Below are 21,239 nucleotides of genomic sequence, written 5' to 3'. Positions count from 1 at the left end.
ACCGCGGGATTTGTCCACATGCTAAGGTAATTTTTCCCCCCAACACATTGCAATGTGCCTTGATAGCTCCGGACTCACTTTGTGATTGTGCTCATTAACAACTTTCTTGATCTTCCACACACCATCATTGTTTCCTTGCCTATACATCATAACTAGACAATCACATTTTTTACTCTTCTTCTTCTTAGATAGCTCATCAAAAACCACAACCCTCTTTCCATTAACCCTCCTCCTGTATGTTGTAATTCCGTAACACTCACACTTCCAAACATAAGTGCTATATGTCGTTTTCTTCGTACCATCATTCTTTCACCCACCTATACACACAACCCCAATGATCGCGGGTGGAGACTAGGTCGTTGAAAACTAATCTTCCCTCGGTCAAATAAATTTTGTAATCTCTCAACACACCCTTATACCTAGCATAGGAGTAAGTCGAGGGTCGAACCACTAGGAATGGGAGATGAATGTTAATGCTAAAGCTAAGCTATCTCGAAGTAATGAAGTAAGGTGTGTCTATTTTAAACAATCGAAATGAAATCAAATTTATCAAACACTAGGGTTTGGATCCACATATACTCGCAATGGATATAACTAATTGGGATTGGAGATGACTAAGTCGAGTGTTGCGAGGGAAAATCAATTAAGCAATCAAGAGAGTATGGTAGGCTTATCTCCTAGAGGTCAAACTAGCGTCAACCAAGAGAGACTCTAGCTAGGAACCTTGCAAACCTACTCAATCGACAAAATCAAGCCACAAATAAATTTTCTGTATCAATGTGAAATTACAATGCATTCTAGTGCAACAATCAAAGTTAGCTACTCTTCAATTAATCACACACATGCACTTAATTAATCAACCAATTTAATCACTACATAAATTCCATCAATTTCCCCTAATTAGCATCAATCCATTACTCATATATGCTTCACCATTCCCCTAGCAAGAGAACTACTCACAATCCATGGAAATCAAGATCAAAACTAAGATAAACAACAATTTCATCATCATCATATCAATAAAACTAATTCAATCACAAATTCAATTCAAACTTGAACAATCAACAAAACTATTGAAATCATATGCTAAAAATTGCTTTAAAGTAAAAGAAATCCTTACAAACTTGCTTCAATTCAATGGAGAAAATGCTAGAATCATCAATCTTTAATCATCAATCAAGAACTTCTCTCTCTACAATCTAGAATTTCTCTCTCTACAAAATGATCTAAAATTCCTATTATAATTCTAAAAATGAACTCTCTCTCTAAAAATAGAATGAAAATCTATATATAGTAAACCCGTACAGGCGCAGCCAACTATAAAGGGGAGCGCGGCCGCGTAAATCTTGGTACAGAACAGAGACCCAGACAGGCGCGCCCGCGCCCGAGAGAGGCGCACCCGCGCCACCAGGCCGCGCGGCCACGCCATAGTCGCGCACGCCCGCGTGGGAATAGGGCAACCCTCTTCACCATCATGTCGATGCTCCTCGTGCGTTCCACTCAATGCTCTTAATAAACACAGGACCTTGCAGTTTCCAAACTCCAAGATTGTGGGTTCAACACGAGAATTCGTGCCCCCACGGCTTGAAAGCACGACCTAGAGTCTTTAGGAACTTGCACTTCTCCATGCTTGAGCTTCAAATGGAGAACATTAGGCATCCTAATAAATGCCAAACTTGGGAAGGGGCCTCGGGAATCTTTAGATAATGACCTTAACCTGAAAAATGAAAGAAAACAAGCAAATAAAAGAAAAAATAACAAAATAAACCAAGAAATGCATAAAAATAGAAATTCAACTAAGAAAATGCAAAGTAAAGAAATAAAGAGTAAATTTAAGGAAAAGCTAAGGAAAAGAGTTATAGAATAGCATGAAATCCACCCTTAAGAGAACCAAATGAAAGCCATAAATGACACTCATCACTCAAATCCCTCTTGCTACCCATATCTACAATAATAATTATTCATGTCATTCCAAGTACTAAACTCCATTCCTACTTCTAGATGAGGTAATGCAGCTGCCCCTAAACATCTTCCTGATCTCGAACTGTACACGTCTGCACTATGTAAACCCAAACTACAGTCGTCGTTCACTTAAAACCCTCCCCGAGAATGCTACGTTCAGCAGGGTCCTTATTTAACTGGGAATGCTACATTCAGCAGGGTCCTTATTCAAGTCAAAACCCTCCCCAACATCAACATCAATATTCAAGTCATCATTCAAATCAAATTGTACACTATCATCACTGTCACTGTCTGAAGAATTAACTGAACTGTAGTTTACATATGTGCTCCCCTCCATAACCTGGTTCACATTATACTCCTACCCAAACCAACAAGAAATTTATCAAAACAAGGTCCATAATTCACATAACCGTGGAATATGCTACTGTTGCTTCTTATTGTTGATCACAATCCTGTTGACTTATGTCTGCTAATTTTAGACTTTTAGGCAATCACCAATGGACAAGATACAATTAACTGTCATCAAGGATTGACTAATAAAAGGTTGTGAGTACAGATTCTAATTGATGAATCCATATAATAATTTTATTAACACAACACAACTACAAGATGAATCAACCATCGCAAAATCAACCACTACCAACATTTACTAAATCAATTCCTCATCAACAACAATATGGTTTAAAGTTAAAGAAATCAAAAGCATAATTCACATAACTACAAGATGAATTACTACAAATCATTTAACACTAATAGATAATCTTTAATCAGTTTATGTTTTCCCCAATTAAGAACTGAACACCACAACTTTCCAAAGTTCATATAATTCACTATTTACTCAACTTTTCAAAATAAAAAATTCAGTTCAATTTGCCAGAATCAACCATCGCAAAATCAACCACTACCAACATTTACTAAATCAATTCCTTAACAAAAACAATATGGTTCAAAGTTAAAGAAATCGAAAGCATTACTTACCTCAGTCATCTCAATTTCTTTGTTCGCCAAATTCTCATAATCCATTTTTCCAACCGCACAACCATTTATTGATTAATTTGTTTAGCTTACTCAAATTGCGGGAATTAATTAGTCGCAAAACTATGGTTTCTCACAAAATCGGGATTTGATCTTTTACAAATACCGCTCCTCGCAACTCTTCAATACTGGTTTGTTCATTTTTCTTGCTTAGCGGCGTCTTCAAAACGAAAGGGGGGAACTCCATTAATTTTTTCCCCAAAATTTTTAGAGGGAAAAATTTGGGGGATTTTTCACCTGCCATGTTGCTGTGAAAATTTGGGGATGACATCTCTAGTACAAAGGAAAAAGGAAGAGGATCCCTTACCGTTGTACTATTTTTTCAGTTATTTTATTTGTTTGTAGTAAAGCTTTTTAATATTTTTTTAATCCTTGGTCGAGTTCAAGTTGGACTCTAGTAGGTAGAGACCAAAAATTTCTAAAAGTTGCATTCCACATATGAGGAAAATCATTCAAATAATTCAAATCAAGTCCAAATATTTTTCTGTCTTAATCAAATCAACATTATTCGAATACGGCCCAAAAGTAGTGTCGATGCTCTCCCATCAAAGAGGCTTTTAGGCTTTTTTCGGGTCGGGTTCATGACTTTAACAAAAAAAAAGCATTTTTTGGCTTTCCCAAACCTGCCATATTTTCAGGTTGGGTCAGCCGGGCTAGTGGGTCTGGCCAATGTTGATCACCTTTACTCAATATGAACAACCTGCTGGACACTCTCGTAGATACACTTTAGATTTTTTTTTTGAAAGACCTTGGAAAATATTTAACAATTGGGTCTAACGACTAAAAACATCTTTCAGTTGAAAACCTTCTCATCCAAAGCCTAGTTTACCTTGAGAAATTCCATGATTATCTTATTGATAAAACAAACAATCAATAAACCTATACTAAAGGCGAAAATGTCATCCCCGAATTGAAAGCATTTCTTGTACATTTTATCAATGACACTCGTCATTTCCTGATTAAAAATTTTTCCGCGTTTTTTTCCTTTTCCTTTTTAGTTTTTGACAGCATTTTCAATCCAATTATATTTAATTAATTTTTTTTTACATAAATTCTATTTACTAGGAAACTCTTAGTTACAAAAACTAGATAAGCCCCGTGCGATGCACGACATAAAAAAAATTCATTGAAATAAATATATATTTTATATATGTCTCTCATATGAGATAAATTATAAAAACATAATCATTAATTGTCATTTGCAATGATATTTAGATTTTATTTATTTTGAAGAAGAGTAAAAATTGAAGCAAATTATGCATTACGAAGTACTCTTTAATCGAGAGTAATTAATTGTTGAAGCCAGATAGTCATTCATAAATTCATAATATACATATGGAGTAAAATATAATAATTGTCTTTAAAATAATAATTGTAATAATTTAAGGTAAAAAAAATTAAATAAGAATATAGTGTCAGCAATTGATTTAGGCGGGAAAAATTTTAACAACAGCTTGACATGTGTACAATATTAAAAAGTGATGATATCAGTGGTTGTTGTTTTAGTATATTTATAGATAGATACTAACATTGATTGAAAATAATGTATTGGAATATATTCTTTTCCAAAATTATTATAATATTATCGATATCAATTTTTTTTTCTCTAACTTTTATCATTTGATAATAAAATTTACTTTAATTAAAAAAAGAAAAATCATTTTGGTAGCATACTTTGTATTAATCTTAAAATTATACGTAACATTTAAAAGAACAAAATAAGTTTGTTATAATATACTTTGTACACAAACATATATTGGAAAATTATTTAATTATTATAAACATTTATGTGATTATTACTAAAGATAAATTCAAAAAGTTGATTATTGAATACAAATTATCCTAAAGTAAAATAAACTCAACTAAAATTTCATATTATGTCGATCAAAGTGACAAATGTGTATGAGTACGTAGTATATGGGTACTAACCTAAGCTAATATTTTAATTTTCTTATATAAAACCTTAGCTTCTAAGTTTCTATAACTATGTTTATTTATTTAGTTATATAGGAAAATTTTTCAGAAACAACCTTTTAAAGTGTCCATTTTATTTAAAACAACCTTTTAATTTTTTTTTTTTTTTGCAATTTCAGACCACATTATAAAATTTTTCTATCAAAGACAGCCAAATGTTATTTTCCGGCGTTGACTCTATTTTTCCCGATGTTGACCACGAGTGTGCGAGTCACGTGACCTCCTATATTGCTTAATACACCCCTTTTCCCTCCAATTAACTCCTATTAAAACTCCTACTTCTCTTTCATCCCTCTTTTAGTACGAGTGAATTGGAGGGAAAATTGGTGTATTAAGCAATATACGAGTTCATGTGTGTTGCACACTAGTGATCAACATCAGGAAAAATAGTGTCAACGCTGGAAAGTAGCATTTGGTTGTCTTTAATAAAAAAAACTTTATAATTGGTCTGAAATTGCAAAAAAAAAAAAAAAAAAATAAAAAATAAAAAAATAAAAGGTTGTTTTAAATAAAGTGGACAATTTAAAAGGTTGTTTCTAACAAATTTTCCATTTATATAATTCAATTCAATAACCTTTACGTTATTTAGTATTGGTATAAACTATTAAATTATTTTGTTATAAATAATTTTTTTGGATAAATTATCGTCGAATTAACATTATTATTTATTTGTTATAAAATTTAATTATGACCATGCAATAAAACCAAAAACATCTTTTTTTTTTTTGTTTTTTTTTTTGAAAAGACCCAAAACATCTACTTCGGGTAACAATTAGGTGTAAAACATTTGATTAACGAGTTATGTTCCTCGTTTACCCTCTTTTAATCTCTTTATCCCAAACTATAAAAGAGTATTTGGAACTAAACTAAATCAATTTAATTCTTTTTAAAATCAACGCCTTATGTATTAGTGTATTACGAAGTACTTCTACTCTATTTCTCTTTCTCTCTCTTCTCACGCTTCATAGTAAATTAGTAATGGCTAGTCCACCAATTGGAGAAATTACATTAGCAAAGCTAAAGCAAGGATCTCTTCTTTGGTTTCATGGTTTCAAAGAGGCTTGTTGCGTTCATAGAGTTGCTATTCTCTGTTACAGGTTTATTCCTATTTTTATTATTTTTGAAGAAAATTTATGTTTTTAATTTAATTATTAACCTGCTGAATTTTATTTATTTTAGATTGAATTAATTTGATTTGTTTCACTTTGCAGGTCTAAAAGCCTTTTGATTCGAACTAGTCAATGTTTTCTCTTCAATGGATTTATTTTTCTGGGCAGGTAGCAAAAATCATAATCTTTATTTAGTTGTAGTTTAATTTGATTATTGTTTCACTTTTGTTTATATTTATTTTTAATCACATTGTTAGGTAATTAAAAGCTTATAATTTTGTTAAATTTGGAAATTGTTTGGCAATATATTAGTTTTGTACCTAATTAATTGGTTTAATTTTGTCAAAATTTGAAATTATTTGGCAATATATTGATTGGCATATTGATTGTTTACCTAAGTACAAGTATTTATATTCATCCACACAAGATATAATGCAGAACCTTGCTTTCTATTTATTTTCAGTCCACTTTAGGATTGAAGTTAGCATTTTTTTTTTTTTTTTTCCTAAATTATGGTTTTATTTTGATCTTTTGTTTGTATTTTCAATTCCTGGCTGCATATAATATAGTCAGGTTGTTTGAAACTAATTCACAGCAATTTCTATGTTAAGCACATATGTTGTATGCTGTAGATTTCATAAACATAAAATTTTCTTTCCACATCATTTTTTTTATGTGATTTTATCTCGCAAGTGAATCTAGCTACACGAGGAAGATGGACGCAATAATTGTTCTTGTGAGTATATTAGTTTTTGTTATTTGGGGTTGTGTCAAATCAAGGTTAAAGTTAATGAATACATTTTGTAAAAAGTCCTCTTGTTTGGGACACCTTAATTGGTTCTTACCGGGAGAGAACAATTTGTGGGTAATGATGTTGGTGGGTGCTGTTGGTTGGCTCGCCTGTTTTTAACCCCTTTTCATGTCATGTTGATCTGTTTTGGCTAGAATAATTCCACGTCAACTGTGAAAGAAATTGAATTGATTAAAGTTTCTTCCTGTGGTTGTAAAATGACAAAGGATGGTTTTTGGAATGGTTTCATGATCCAAATTTTTAGGATTATTGTGGTTGTTGAGGCCTGTATTATATTTGGCTTTGCGATATGTATGTACCAATACTTGTACATCTACATTTAAATGCATGTATGTGGTTTATGTATCTACCAGTGGTGGAAAATTAATTTTTTTTGATGAGAATAGTGACCTATGATTTTTATCTACCATGCTTGTTTTAAAAGCCTTTTTATCAGTAACTGTTGACTGCAGTCCTTTTGAATTGTCTTTTTCTTATTTGACTGCTTATAGATAATGCTGTTATCATTACCTTCATAGTTGCTAGTCATATTACACTCATGTTGCAGTATTATTGATATATCTTCCATATATGTTGTTGCAGTGTATATATATTGAAAGCATTTCTTGTTCCTATGTTGGAATGGATATTGCCATCTCAATGCCCTCATATTATGTATGATGATGTATGGAGATATGGAGTGATTTTGACTATTTATTCGACAATGCGAAAACTTCTGATTCAACTCATCTATGTGAGTTTTGTTTTCAATTAATTTGTAGTGTTATCCTGTACATTTTTTCTAGTTTCATGGCTAAATAATTTGCTTGAGTAATCAGTTACTGTAGACTTATTGACATCTTATTGTTCAGTCTGTGAATCTTGTCATTTCTTTTCAACTGACATCATGGTATAAATTTGGCTGTTCCTGAATTTATAGATGACTCATATCAAGTCTCTGTAACATAGGATCATGAATTGATGTTGTTATGAATTGATGTTTTCTCCTTGAGATGCTTGGTTTTTTTTTCTTTCCTTTTCCCTTTTATTTATGAGATGTAACATATGATATATCCATGAAAAGTTTGCCATTGTTAGAAAAAGAGAGTCAAGTTTCCTTCAAATCTAATTGCAAAGTTTTAGTTAACAATACACTCTCAAAGACCAGATTGGAGAATAAATACTAAAGTTTGAAAATTATATTAAAAAAAAAAATGCTTGATTGATATCTGAAATGCTCTATATAAGATCATATAATTTATGACTTCTGTTGTGTGTGATTTATATGTCATCATCCTATGCAATGTGATTACATGTTTATTCTATTGGCTGTTTGGAATCTAAAGGGTTATTGGCCATAAATATCCCTGTCCTCATGGAGTCTTTCTTTGCTATCTCCTCATTATGAATTCACCACAGTTGCCTTGGTCTTAGGTAATTTTGTCTTTCTTCCCTGTGACGTTCCTCCTTTGAGTTGTTTTCTATATGTTTTAACTTGATAGTATGTGGAAAATTACTGATTGGCGCATTGCTTATATTTTTTGTGGTTCCTTCTTGAGTGTACTTTTTTCTTGAGAATGAATATTTTGCAGACCTGTTTCAAACAGTTTTGAGTTTGAAAATTTTGTTTGCCTGTTTAATGCAGCTGGTGTGGTTCTATCCATTGTACGTGTCCAGCATTATACTGAGCAATATCTGGTAACTTTTAAATGTATTTGCTTTTATCTTCTGGATTCTTACGCTTAAAGTATAGGAAAAACTGTAAAAATAAAACGACCTTTGGACGGTGTTTCAAAAATAAAATGACCTTTATATTATTCCAAAATAAAACAACTTTGACATAAATCTACTCAAAATAGAACAAAAAATTAGTAACCTGTTTAAAAGGTTATTCCCGAACACATGTCGTACTACAATTGGCTAGGATTATTTTTGCAATTTCTTTTTAAAAAAATTTGATTTTTAATTAAATAAAACAATTTTTTAAAAATCATCTTTCTTTCTTTCTTTTTTTTTTTTTTAAGAATTTTTTTAAAAAATTATCTTTGCTCTCTTCCTCCTTACTGTTGGCCTCTTGCCCACACAACAGACACAACCCACCATAGCCCGACGTCGACCTCCATTAGAGAACCTTCCAATCTTGTAGCCACCTCCCGTCCCCCCTTACCACCGCTCAACCATCCATTGCACCGTAACCCACCTTGTAACCACCCTGAACACCTCGAAACCAACCCCAACCACCCCCTTGAAAGTTGAAACCACCATTAAACCCCACTTTGCACACCTTAAAACCCACCCGCGGCCACCCCTTGGATCACCCGATCCCCTTGAAACCATCCAAAACCACCTCAAATCGATCTTACCCACTCCACACACCCGAAAATAACCCGCAACCCCCAAGTCGTTGAACCCCACGCGAAAAGGGTGGGGGCTCGGATGCGATTCACCGACATGGACAAGCTAGGGTGAGGTTTCATTGGGTTTGCGGTTTGCTGACGGCGACAGGGGTGCGTATGGGTGGGAATTCGCAAGCAGGGGGCTAAGGCATGGCAGTGGGATTTTTTTTTTTTTTTTTCATTATTAGAATTAAAATTAATTTATGTAATAAAAGCCAAAAAAAAAAAAAAATTACCAATCGTATTGTGATGCGTGTCACAATAACCTACTAAATAGGGTTCCATTCGGTCATGTTCTATTTTGAGCAGATGTATATCAAAGGTCGTTTTATTTTAGAATAATGAAAAGGTCGTTTTATTTTTGAAAGACTGTCTAAAGGTCGTTTTATTTTTGACAATTTTTCCTAAGTATATTGTAGTATCATAGACAAATGAATCTAGTCTATTTTCTAAAAGTTGCATAAGTAAAAAAACTAGAAGCTTTTTGCATTTATGAATTAAATAAATCTTTTCCCACAACACATTGCTTTTCAATGAAAATAAAGGCAATCACAGTTGTCGTGTTTTTCCACTAAGATGAATATGCAACAACCCTTTTTTATTAATTCTCATCCTGGCACTATATTTTTTGTTTATCCCCCTATATTTTCGTAAGCTCTTGATCCTGGCACTATATTTTTTGTTTATCCCCCTATATTTTCGTAAGCTCTTGAATTGACTGTAGTAAATGCAAAAGGTTTAAACATTGGAACTGTTAAAGAAAGCTCTCTTGTCTTTTTTCACAAGTCTTCAAGTTTTATTCATAATTTTAAGGTTGTTTAACCTTCTGTTTGTATAGGTACAATGATATAGCTAAGCATGGGTTTATTGCTATGGGGAAACATAAGCCTTCAACAGCACCGATGGCAGGTGAAAAAGAGGCATCAATTGCACAAATTCCTGGTTCAGATAAATCTGCTGGTCTTGGAGGGTAAATCTCAAATGTGATTGCTACTATCTTTTGAATATACACTTAATCTGTTTTTATAAAATATAACCTCTCTAAGTGACTGTCCTACTTATACAAGACATAATGCTGAGTAACTTTGGTGCTATCTCCATTAGGGATAGTTGTCATCAGACTTGATTGCTACTATTTGCCCAATTTTTAGCGTGATTGATTTTGTACATTAATCTTATTATCAATTTGTTGGTTGGAACCGTATTTTTAATGCCGGAATCATTTTACATTAAAATCCGTATGATTGAATGTTTTCTCACTATCTACTTCTAGGATCATGATCGGAATAGGAGAGCAAGTCTACTCAATTCTTCTCCTGAGCTTCTTCTTCCTAGAGGTGAGACTACTTCTGATGTTTTTTGTATGTATTTTTTGTCACAGGCATGTAAACTAGTCATCATTATCAGTGAATGTTGGCTTCTGCACATACTATGGTGAAGAAATGAGCTGCTTTTCTCTACCCTCCACGGCTCTAACCCTTTTCCTCTCAATGTTTTTTTTTTTAAAAAAAAAAAAAAATTAAAAAAAAAAATTTAATTAAAAGAAGCTGGTTTGATCCTACCTTGACTGTTCATGGTGACATATGCAGGTTTTTGCCACTGGTTTCATACCATATGCTGGGAAAGCACTCAATTTCTTGCTACTCTCCTGGATGTATGCTTACTACTGTTTTGAGTACGTCCTCTTGTTTTTTATTCTATGTACTCTATTGTATTTGCATCTGTTTGATTTTGAATATCTATGATGCTGCTCTATCAGGTACAAATGGAATCTTTCAGGAGTTACACTTGATCGAAGGCTGGACTTCTTTGAGTCCAATTGGGCATTTTTTGCTGGTTTTGGTATGCATGAACAAACAATTATTAAGTGATTGATAAATCCCATGATTGTTGATTCATATTTCTGTAACTTTTGAGTCAATTTAAAGTCAAATCTTAATATTCACCATTATGTTGGGTTCAACCCTTGTTAGTAAATTCGAGTTTCTGGATAGTAAGTGATATAAGTTCTTTTATTGAGCTATGAAGAACTTAATGTTTTCCTTTTGCTTGAAATTATATATTTTCATGATAATTCCCGATTGACAAATATGCTTTGTAATTTAAGTACAAGGAAATCAAATGTATTAATTTAAATTTAACTATTTCTTTCACTGTCATTTTGGCCATATGCATAGAAGGCACATCTTGAAGTACAAATGTACTTTAAAGTTGATTTAAGAAGTACAAATGTACTTTAAAGTTGATTTAAGAAGTACAAATGTACTTTAAAGTTGATTTAAGAAGTACAAATGTACTTTAAAGTTGATTTGGTTTTGATACAAGTAAACTAATGTAAATGTAGTTAATTAGGAAATAGGACAAAGTAACTCTATTCTAGACACGTTGAAAGTTCAATAGCTTAATAGGTCTTATACATACAAGTATGTGGACCAATGGTGTATCCAGGATTTTGATATAAGATATGCACAATTATATACTCCGTACTTTGATAAGTAACAATGATTTAAACCTGGTTTGATAAGCTTATTTATTCATTTATGACCTCTTGTAGTCCCATTTATAGGCTGGTGCTATTGTGTTATCTTTATAACTTTTGACAATTTATAGTGAGAAAAAAAATCAAGATTATGTCATAATATGAAACATTTTGGGAAAAAAAAAAGTATTCAAAATATTGTTTAGCTGACAATGTAAGAACACTAGACCCACATTAATATGATATAGCTCTATTGTATATTCAAAATACTACCTTTATAATCTTGCATATTCAAAAGTATTCAAAATACTACCTTTATAATCTTGCATCAAGTTGCCTCAAATAGTTTTTATTGAAGCATTGAGTAGTGCACACCCTTGGTTTGTTGTGGATCTGCCTCTGATGTGGACCAATGAGCTCAAGATCCATTTCGGTTTCAGGGTATTTTTTTTGTTTTAATTTTTTATTTTATTTTATATTTTTCTACTTTTTCATTTTCAAATGATATGGTTATGTTCTTTGAAATGAACTTAAAAGATGAGTCCTTATAAAAGCTTTCCAAAATGATGTATTATGTGGACTTGCTAAATTATTAAATATCATTGAGCGGATTGAGGAGGTAAATATATAGATTAAGAATCTATCTATAATCTTAAAATTTCAAGAAAATACATGGGTCTGAGTCAATGAGATAAGAACAAGATTCTTAGTTTGTCTTTTTCTTAAGATTTGGGGCATGATTTCAGGAAGTCCATGTGTGCTGGCAATTTTCTTTTTCCCTCCTCTGGAGAGCTATGCTGTCATGGCCACTCTTTTTCCTCTGGTATGTTAGCTCTGCATTTTCTTATATCGATATATGGATTCCTCTTCTTGATTTTAGAAAATCCTTATGGGCATTATGGACATTTTGTTCTGTAGGTTGTTTTACTAATGGCTGCCTAGTTATTGGTCAGTGAATCCATTTTGATTTCCCTCTTTGTGGCATAGATGGATTCAATGCAAAGATCTCTGGATTCTTTAACTTCTAGGGATCAATTATTGAATAATGATTGCATAAGAGGGACTCTAATGGTTACCTTGTGTTATGGCAATTTTCCTCTAATTGTGAAATTATAATGAAATGCATTCTGCTGGTAAAAGTGTTTTATCTCTGTAGAAGTCAAAAACCTGCTTTGGATACACTGGTACCTAAGAAACTAACTGATATTATATATTTAAATTAATTTAGTATAGCATAATCCCCAAAGCGACATATATGATCAGTTTTCCATCCTATGACATAGGGCTGACAAAAACTGACCCGACCTGATAACCCGACCCGAATCTGACCTGAAAATAGCGGGTTAGGGTTGAGTTTTTCAACCCGATTAATTAAATGGGTTGACACGAACCCGACCTGAAATTAAATGGGTTAGGTTTAGGTTGAGAATTTCAACCAGAAAACGACATGTGTAACCCGAAAAAAAAATTATTGGATCAAAATACATGGTAACAGTAACATTTTTGCGTGAAACTAGTTTATAAGCTACAAGCCCAACTAAGTGAGCCCAATATTAACCCTAACTATATATAACATTTTCAATCTCATTTCCTCACATTCTCAAAGATAGCCGCTTCACTCTCACTCTAAGTTTCTCACACTCTCTCTCCCCTTCATAAATCTCTTTGTTGCGTACTCCTCTAGAGGCAAGAGTCAAGAGTCAATAGCAGATCTCCTTAAGTCCTCAAATGGATCAGCTCCATAGCTTCGAGTTTGACAATCCCAAATAAATAGCTCGAACTAAAGTGACTACTTATAATCTATTCTTTCTCCCTGTCTTCTTCTAAGTTTTGTTAAGCTATTGATTTTGTAAATTTACTTGCTTGTAATTTCAACTTAGTTATAATTATTGTTGGTTTTTAATTCGATTGTTGTTATTTTCATGCAAATAAATTGTTCAAACTAGTATACAAGTATAAATTATTGTTCTATTGTTCTATTTTTTTATTTATTTTTTCTATTTTTCGTTTGTTTAACTCATATTTTCTGGGCTTATGAGCAATTTCATGCATATGCCATATTAAATTGGTACTTAGATTGTGGATTATAGCTTTGAAATTTGGAAAAAAGTAGGTTGTTCAAGTTGTATTTAGGTAAAGAAAACAGATTTAGACAAAAAAAAAATCAGGTCATAATGTTATTTTCGGGTTGACCCGAACCCGAAAATATCAGGTTCAGGTTGGGATTTTCAACCCGAAAAGTTAAATGGATCAGGTTCGGGTTGGGAGGTTTCTGACCCAAAAATAGGTGACCTGAACACGAACCCGACCTGATCCGATTGCCAGCCCTACTATGACATGTATCTGTTTTACCTAGCAAGCATTGTCTTGAATTGTTTTCTCTTCTCTTGAACAAGTGAGTGTCAGGATATATTTGGTTGGTAAATATTAGATGAGATTTGGAAAGAGAAGAAAATCATTCATACCGTGTTAAATGGTGTTCATGCATTTGCACAAGGGTTTAACGTTCTCAGTCACTTAAGTTGTTGGAATTCTAAAATTGATGAAAGTAGTTATATTGTTGTTCTTTCTCTCTTTGATTGGAATTTTAGGTTAGGAAAACATGGTATATCCTTCAGACCTTCGGTGGACTTGGTTGTTACCATTTATATCATAGTAATTAAAGTTTTCTCCAATTATATCTGATGCTCTCAATCTCTTCTTGAAGTTTGTTTTGACAGCAACAGGTTCAGATGCTGATAATCTAGTATCTTCACCAAGGAAGCAGTGGCTTGGCATAGGATTAGGAAGGGTTCCTATATTTTGTGGCGCTGATACTGTCTCGTAAGTATTCCATTTCTTTTCTCAATTAAAAGCTTTGATTCTTTTAACAATCTACAAGGCATAAATATGTAGTTGGTACTGAGAATTTAATATGTGCCTAGCCACAAGAGAGTATGAATACCTTGTTTACAATGGGCTTGTTCTTGATATTGTGCAACTTTAGTGGGTTGACATCTCAACAATGAGAAGATTTTTATGAATTATCTTAGTATTCAGTTTGTCACCATATCAGCTCTATGCCACTTTCTACTTTGATAGTCGTAAGTATTTTTGCTACATTGTAATCGGAAAAATATGGTGACAAGCTGAGCAGAGCTTTGGTCAATCCAAACTTGAGATTTAGCCAAGCTTGAAATTGTGGAGCTCAGACTTTTCAGGCTCGGCTCGACTTCTTTACCAAGCTTGAATGTGTCGAGTTATGAGCTTTAACCAAGAAATTGCCTTTCATGCTACAATGTCTCATCATTACTTTTTGTAATGATTAGGTCTGAATGCCTAAGTGTCTAAATGTTATTCACATAAAAGGAAAAAAAAAAAAAATAGAATGCTTACTCATCCAATCACAATGGAATTTTTGTGATTTTGCTTATCAAGGCCATACATATATTTCCTTGCTTGTTATGTGCACAACAGCTAGGTATTAACACTTAAAGTTCTGATACATTAAGATTCTCATAGGTATTTGTTGAATTTGTTAAGTAACTTATAAAACATAACTAGTTTCCTATATTTTATTTAAACTAGTTATTTTAACCCTCATCACGAACTTCTTGACCCAATCATAGTTTGCTTAGGGAGCTTTTGGCTCAAAAAAATTAGAATGGAATGGATTGGGGACTTATACCAAGGAGGTATGGATTGAGAACCTCATACATATGTCAAAGTGTTTAATTAATCCTTGATTGAATTGGTGTCTTGTTTATTCTGTTTGGTTCACTCTAGGTATGGAATCAAAATTTCAAGAAGAATTGTAATATTGTACGAAGTATTTTTTTTAATAATAATTTATCTATCTTTACCTTTAATTAAAATGTAACAAATTCATGTATCTTCAGAATTAAAACAATCAATGATATCAACCAAGACCCAAATTAAGAAAATAAAAAGCAATCAAAATTCCATTTAATCCTGTACAATAAATGGGTAGTTTTTTTTTATAAGCTACTGAGAGAGAGAGAGAGAGAGAGAGAATAGGGTTTGATTCTTGGGGGTATGGAGTTATAATTTTACAGGGGTAAGATTTAGGTTCCTTGGATTTGAGCTCAGTTGAGTTTCTCACAAGTAGGCTAGAGCTGCTAGACTCATTAATACTCCTCATAAGAAGAACAAAACACCCGCTAAAGCAAGCAAAAAGGAAAAAAAAAATCAATTATGTTTAGGATAATAATATACATTGCAGAAAGCCACATTAGTTTGAGAGAAATGAGTAGATAGGGAAACCATCTTGTCCCATAAACAAAGCCGGAGCAGACGCCTGACCATGATAATCCTATCATTTCTTTTCCAGCCAATTAGCACATACAATAACAGATATTACAACACCCATTTTGCCTCTGAAACTTTGAACTAAACTGGATAATACATAACACATGATGAAACAAAGCCTTGTTTGGCCTCTGAACACATAGATGTTCACCACTCTCAAGTATGTACTCTCTCTACATTCGCTGTCCATACAGATGCTTTCACTTGTCTGGGGACTATAGCCTTCTAAATAATGGCATAAAGGGGGGAAGTTGTAAAATAGTAACAAGTAAGAAACCTGAAGAGTTCATCAGACAACATATTTAAACAAGCAATTAACTACTTACGATAGATGCATACCCAAAGGATACTCAACAAGTTAGCCCGGTGTACTCCCCTAAAATGACAATTCCTGATATTTAACCCCCCCTCTTCTTCCTTCATCCTCTCACTTTCAAATATGGAAGAAATTCAAGAAAATACAAGGCCATAGCTATTACGAGCGTCATATGCTTCATTGCTTCCTTAGAGCTAATCGTTGTTTCATTCATTTAGCTTTCTCAAGATATCTCCCTTGAGACTATCCCTTATTGAAGCTCATGTTATGGGGCAATTCTTGGTGATGGATCTAGATATGAATAAACTAATCTTTGGCACTGTTTGGTTTGTATAGGGTAAAGGGAATGAAATCAAGAAAAGGATAAAGAGGGAAAGGAAATCAAAACCCTTTAATATTGTTTGGGGTATTTGGTCATTCACCTCCGTTTTTCCATCATCATTGCACCACCACCTTCTCCCTTATTCTTTTGGTGGTGCCGCCACTCTTTGTTGTTGCTACCTCCTTGCCCTCACCCTTTAGTGCTTCATACCCGCCCCTTGCCGCCACCCTTTTTCTCTCCTTTTTCTCTTTTTGCTTCGTCACCATCATTGAAGCTTGAGGCTTTAATAGTCAAAATGTGACCATAAAAACTCTAAATCTAGAGTTTGTGGTTGAATTTGACATCTAATTCCATTATTGATGAAGAAAAGGTAATAATTTCCCATTTTAATGTTTTTTTTTTTCCAAATATTTAGTGTTGTGTGGTTGGGAGTGGGTATCAAGGTAGTGGATTTTTCCTAGTGAGTGGGTGTGGGGTAGGTTTTGAAAGGGCAGGGTGTAGTATCACTGACGGTGAATCTGGTTTTTGGGTGGTCAGGAAGGGTGGTTGCAAGGTGTGAGAAGGTGGGTTTAAGTGTTTGGGGTGTGGTTTTATTGTGCTTTGATTAGTTATGGGTGATGATGGTAGGGTGGTAGTGGTGGTGGTGGGGCAGAGCCAATTGTGGTGATGGTGACAGTTGAACAGTTGTTGTAGTTCGTGCTGATAGGGAAGTGGTTGGTGGTGGTAAAAGGGTTGTATGGTTTTTGGGTGGGTTAAGAAAGGGAATGGAAAGGCTAAGGTAAATGCTTAGGATTATTGTGACTTAATCAATAGTTGAGAGTATTTTGAGATGGTTGATGATTGGTAGGGTTATTATTATTTTTTCCATCTTATTATGAGGGGAATCACACCCCTAACTTAATCATTATAGCCTTTACTAGTTATCGTCAAGCCCCTAACTTGGATGCCATATCCAAACCATCAATAAAGGGTGATTTGTGATTGAGTCTTGAGAATAACATTTTAATTGGATTTTTTTCTGAGCTCATTAATATTACTCCTATTAACTACTTTAAAAAAGAATGAAAGTTAGCTTAATATAAACCTTTATTTATTTATTTTTTTTTTTATTTTTTTTGAGGGGGAGCTTAATATAAACCTAGCTATTTGCAGTTTGTGCAAAATAATATGACTTCAGTTATTTGCTATCAGCAGTATTACCTTTTGTAATATATGTGCAAATTGGTAAGTTGGCTACCGGAGAAGGTATTTTGAGGAATATTCCATCCTTATTCATTATTATATTATTTTATTTTCCTTTTTTTAAAATAAATATTACTTTTGTTTTTCAAAATATATATTAGTTAATAATTTTCTTACTACCCAAATCAATAATGTCATACTACTTTGTTACGTGGCTAGTTAAATCCCCTTCTCCTTTTTCTTTTTGTGTTGTTCTGAATATACGTGAACTAAGCCCCCCCCATTATCAATTGTAGAGTTTTATTTAGGTGAAAATGTGTCAATAGGATTCCTTACCTTATCATGGGTTACATTTGTAGTGCTTAATGGAATTCTTAAGCATTAGAAAGATTTTTTTTTTTAATTTTTATTTATTTATTTTTTTACACCAGCTTTAGAAAAAATATATTCCAATATGTTTATTAAAAAGCATGTGTTACTAACAAAATTATTAACATCAGTAAATGTGCTGTATAGTGAAGTTCTATAAATAAATAAAAATAAATAAATTTCTACTATCACACAAAAGTAAATAGAGCATTTAATAAGTTAAACCCCATGCATTGTACGGATGTTGAATAATTATAAAAACAATGTAATTATATAAAACATAATGAATTGATTCACGCGGTAGGCCGGTATTAAAACGCATGAAGTATATTAAAACGATAAAAACATGTGAGAAAAAATATTTAAATATGTTATACTTATAATGTGCAAGTGTCCCTTTAGATTCGTTTCTAGTAGTATGTAATTGATTGCATTATTATATTGATATAATTTGTTTCAAAAATTGTTTTCAATATAACTAGTATCCTCCTACTTAGCTTGAAAAACTGTAGAACTAAAAGAGGATACAAGAAAACTTTATGATGAAAAACAAAGGGGTGGGGCATTATTAATTTAGATAGTAAGGAAAATAATAACATAACTAGTTATTTGCCCGAGCACGCTCGGATGTTCATAGGAAAAAATTATATTTATATATTAAATAATATTATAAGTTTGTATTTGTTTATAAATTGTGTATATTTTTAAAATTTTATTTATTTAAATTTGTTGTTATTGTTCTATTATTTAGGCTGTATATTCTTTTTTTTTTTTTTTTTTTTTTTTTTTTTTTTTTTTTGGAAATAAGGTTGTATATTCAATTTGTTTTTATTAATTATCTTTTTATTTTCAAAGGAAAATAATAATAAAATAAAAAGTTTTTGGCGGGAATTTTTTTAATGTAAACGTGACATGTGTACTTCTAGAATATTCTTGGTGATTATTTTAGTATTTAGTATTGATATGTATCTTGCAAAAAAAAAAAAAGTAATATTCAATATAAAAAAAATAAAAAAAAAATATAGAAAATGAAGTAGGAAATGGAGAAGAGAGGTTTTGCGGTGATGCGGCGGTAAATGGAAATGGAAGTGGACCCATAGACGGAAAACCCACCGGAATTTTTAAAAAGGTAGGAATTTGAGTAATTTTTTTAATTTAAGTGGTGGTAAAATAAAATAAAAAAATTAACGGGTGGTAATTTACAAATTTTCCTAATAAAAATTCTGAATCTTCAACTTAGGCAAATTTTTTTGTACAATTTGTTGGTGCTCAGTTTGGTTTGAGTTTGCCACCTATTTTTAGAGTTGTATTTGGTTATAGTCATTTCAGTAATTCAGTTTAAGGCTGCAACTGTCTCTAAGTGACTTCGACTTTAGGTCACTTCAGGTCTAGCTAATATCAGGGTAGTTTCAGCCAAGTGTAATTTTCTTAAAATTTCAATTCACGTTTATGTTTTTATTCTTGGGCTTGGGTCATGTTTTAGCTTCATCCTTTATATGCCTTGCTCCTCATGATGTTATGCTGTCTTATTATTTCGCCTCAAGTAGCCGTGTTGGGTAATTAAAACTGAAACATGGGTATCATTTCGCCTCAGCATCATCCTCCTCCTCTTTCCTCCCTCCTTACTTCACCCATGGCTACTCACTAGTCACTACTACCTTTTCTCACTTTTCATTTCTTTCTTCTACCCAATGCATTCTATGATTCTCCCCATCTCTTGACTCTCCCAACTTTTAACGTGGATTGAGATACTAAATCTGATGTCTAGTAAAAGTGTCAGACTTCTTACTGTGGTTCAGTTGCACTGTTTGATCTTGAAGAGTAAAAATGCTGAAATAGTTAGCTACTTGTTGAATTGGAGTGTTTGCATGAATTAAAGTCATGGTTAAAAATCTATTTTATCTTTTTCACAGTACTGAAGAATCTGTTATATGAATCATTTCATCTTTGCCACTCGCAACTTACGTGCTCTGTATTTGTAGGATGAAGGTCTTGTCTTTCCTCCCTTTGAGATCGCAGGAGCTGAACCAAGGAAAGAAGGCACTTTAAGAAATTCTTAACAATTAATGAAAATCTCAAGTGAGTCTATTACAAAAGTGTCATTCTGGAGGAATCAAGTGCTCGTGCTCATTCTTTTGTCTTCCTCTTACTTTACATAGTTTGAGGATATTTTATTCATTTTTTCTCTCTTCTAACATTTTTTTTTTCTAATGTCAATTTGTAATGTTCCTTTGTAATCAGGGGAAGATCATCAATTTCTTTTTTCTCTCTTATCAAAATTGTACATATAACAACTTATATACAAATAATACAATGTATAGAGCTTTAAGAACTAGTGTGCAACTTGGGTGATAACAACTTTTGTACAATATAATGATGTATATACTATACGATATGAGTTCTTGCTTTCTTAATATGTACTACTTCTTTTTTTATTAGTTGACTCGTTTTGACTTTAGCACTATACACACACTCCCATTTGACCGTGTTTTGTGATTTTAACTTTATGAAAAATATACTCCCTCTGTTTTTAAATACTTGCTCTATTTCTCTATGCGCGGAGTTTTAGGAGAAATTAGAGAAAGTAATAAAATATGTAGGTAATGGGGTTGGTGGAAGAATAAAAAATGGTAAAAAGCAAAAATAGTGGAGAAATTGGAGGAGAGAGAATATGAAATTAATAAAATATGATATTTGTTGGGTCCACTAGGTGAGAGAAATGAATTAAATATTGTATAAACTTTTCAAATAAAGAAATGGAGCAAGTATTTAAAAACGGCTGAAAAGGAAAGTGGAGCAAGTATTTAAAAACGGAGGGAGTAGTCATGAGGGGTCTTGTTACATTCGTCACGATATATATTTTCAAAATATCAACTTTTTTTAATTTTTAAATATCTTTTCGAATTCCAAGATCAGGTGTCTCTATTTTCGAGAGTAATAAATGATGTAATGATTGAACGTGCCCCAAAAATTGGGGGTAATCTCCCTATTTATATC

The 21,239-nt window shown here is 32.6% G+C and overlaps 1 protein-coding gene across 2 annotated transcripts; it reads left to right on the top strand.

Annotated features, from left to right (window-relative positions):
- Positions 1 to 5,842: 5,842 nt before the first annotated feature.
- On the top strand, positions 5,843 to 20,658 carry LOC145596702 (protein EI24 homolog). 2 transcript variants are annotated; one of them, XM_081652975.1, is made up of 11 exons: positions 5,843 to 6,068; positions 6,183 to 6,248; positions 7,474 to 7,624; positions 8,516 to 8,568; positions 10,105 to 10,236; positions 10,540 to 10,603; positions 10,856 to 10,920; positions 11,026 to 11,108; positions 12,492 to 12,568; positions 14,453 to 14,568; positions 20,225 to 20,658. In XM_081652975.1, exons 1-11 carry the CDS (start codon positions 5,950 to 5,952, stop codon positions 20,289 to 20,291), a joined length of 993 nt encoding a protein of 330 aa, XP_081509101.1. In that variant the 5' UTR covers positions 5,843 to 5,949; the 3' UTR covers positions 20,292 to 20,658. The 2 variants fall into 2 exon arrangements, with proteins under 2 accessions (XP_081509101.1, XP_081509066.1); XM_081652940.1 differs by having other exon boundaries at positions 5,844 to 6,068; positions 10,856 to 10,941.
- The last annotated feature ends 581 nt before the right edge of the window (positions 20,659 to 21,239 follow it).

This window comes from Chenopodium album, chromosome 1 (assembly GCF_948465745.1).
Source record: "Chenopodium album chromosome 1, dcCheAlbu1.1, whole genome shotgun sequence".
Taxonomy (NCBI): domain Eukaryota; kingdom Viridiplantae; phylum Streptophyta; class Magnoliopsida; order Caryophyllales; family Amaranthaceae; genus Chenopodium; species Chenopodium album.
The sequence above is the reverse complement of the archived record's forward strand: the minus strand, read 5'-3'. Positions and strand labels throughout refer to the sequence as shown.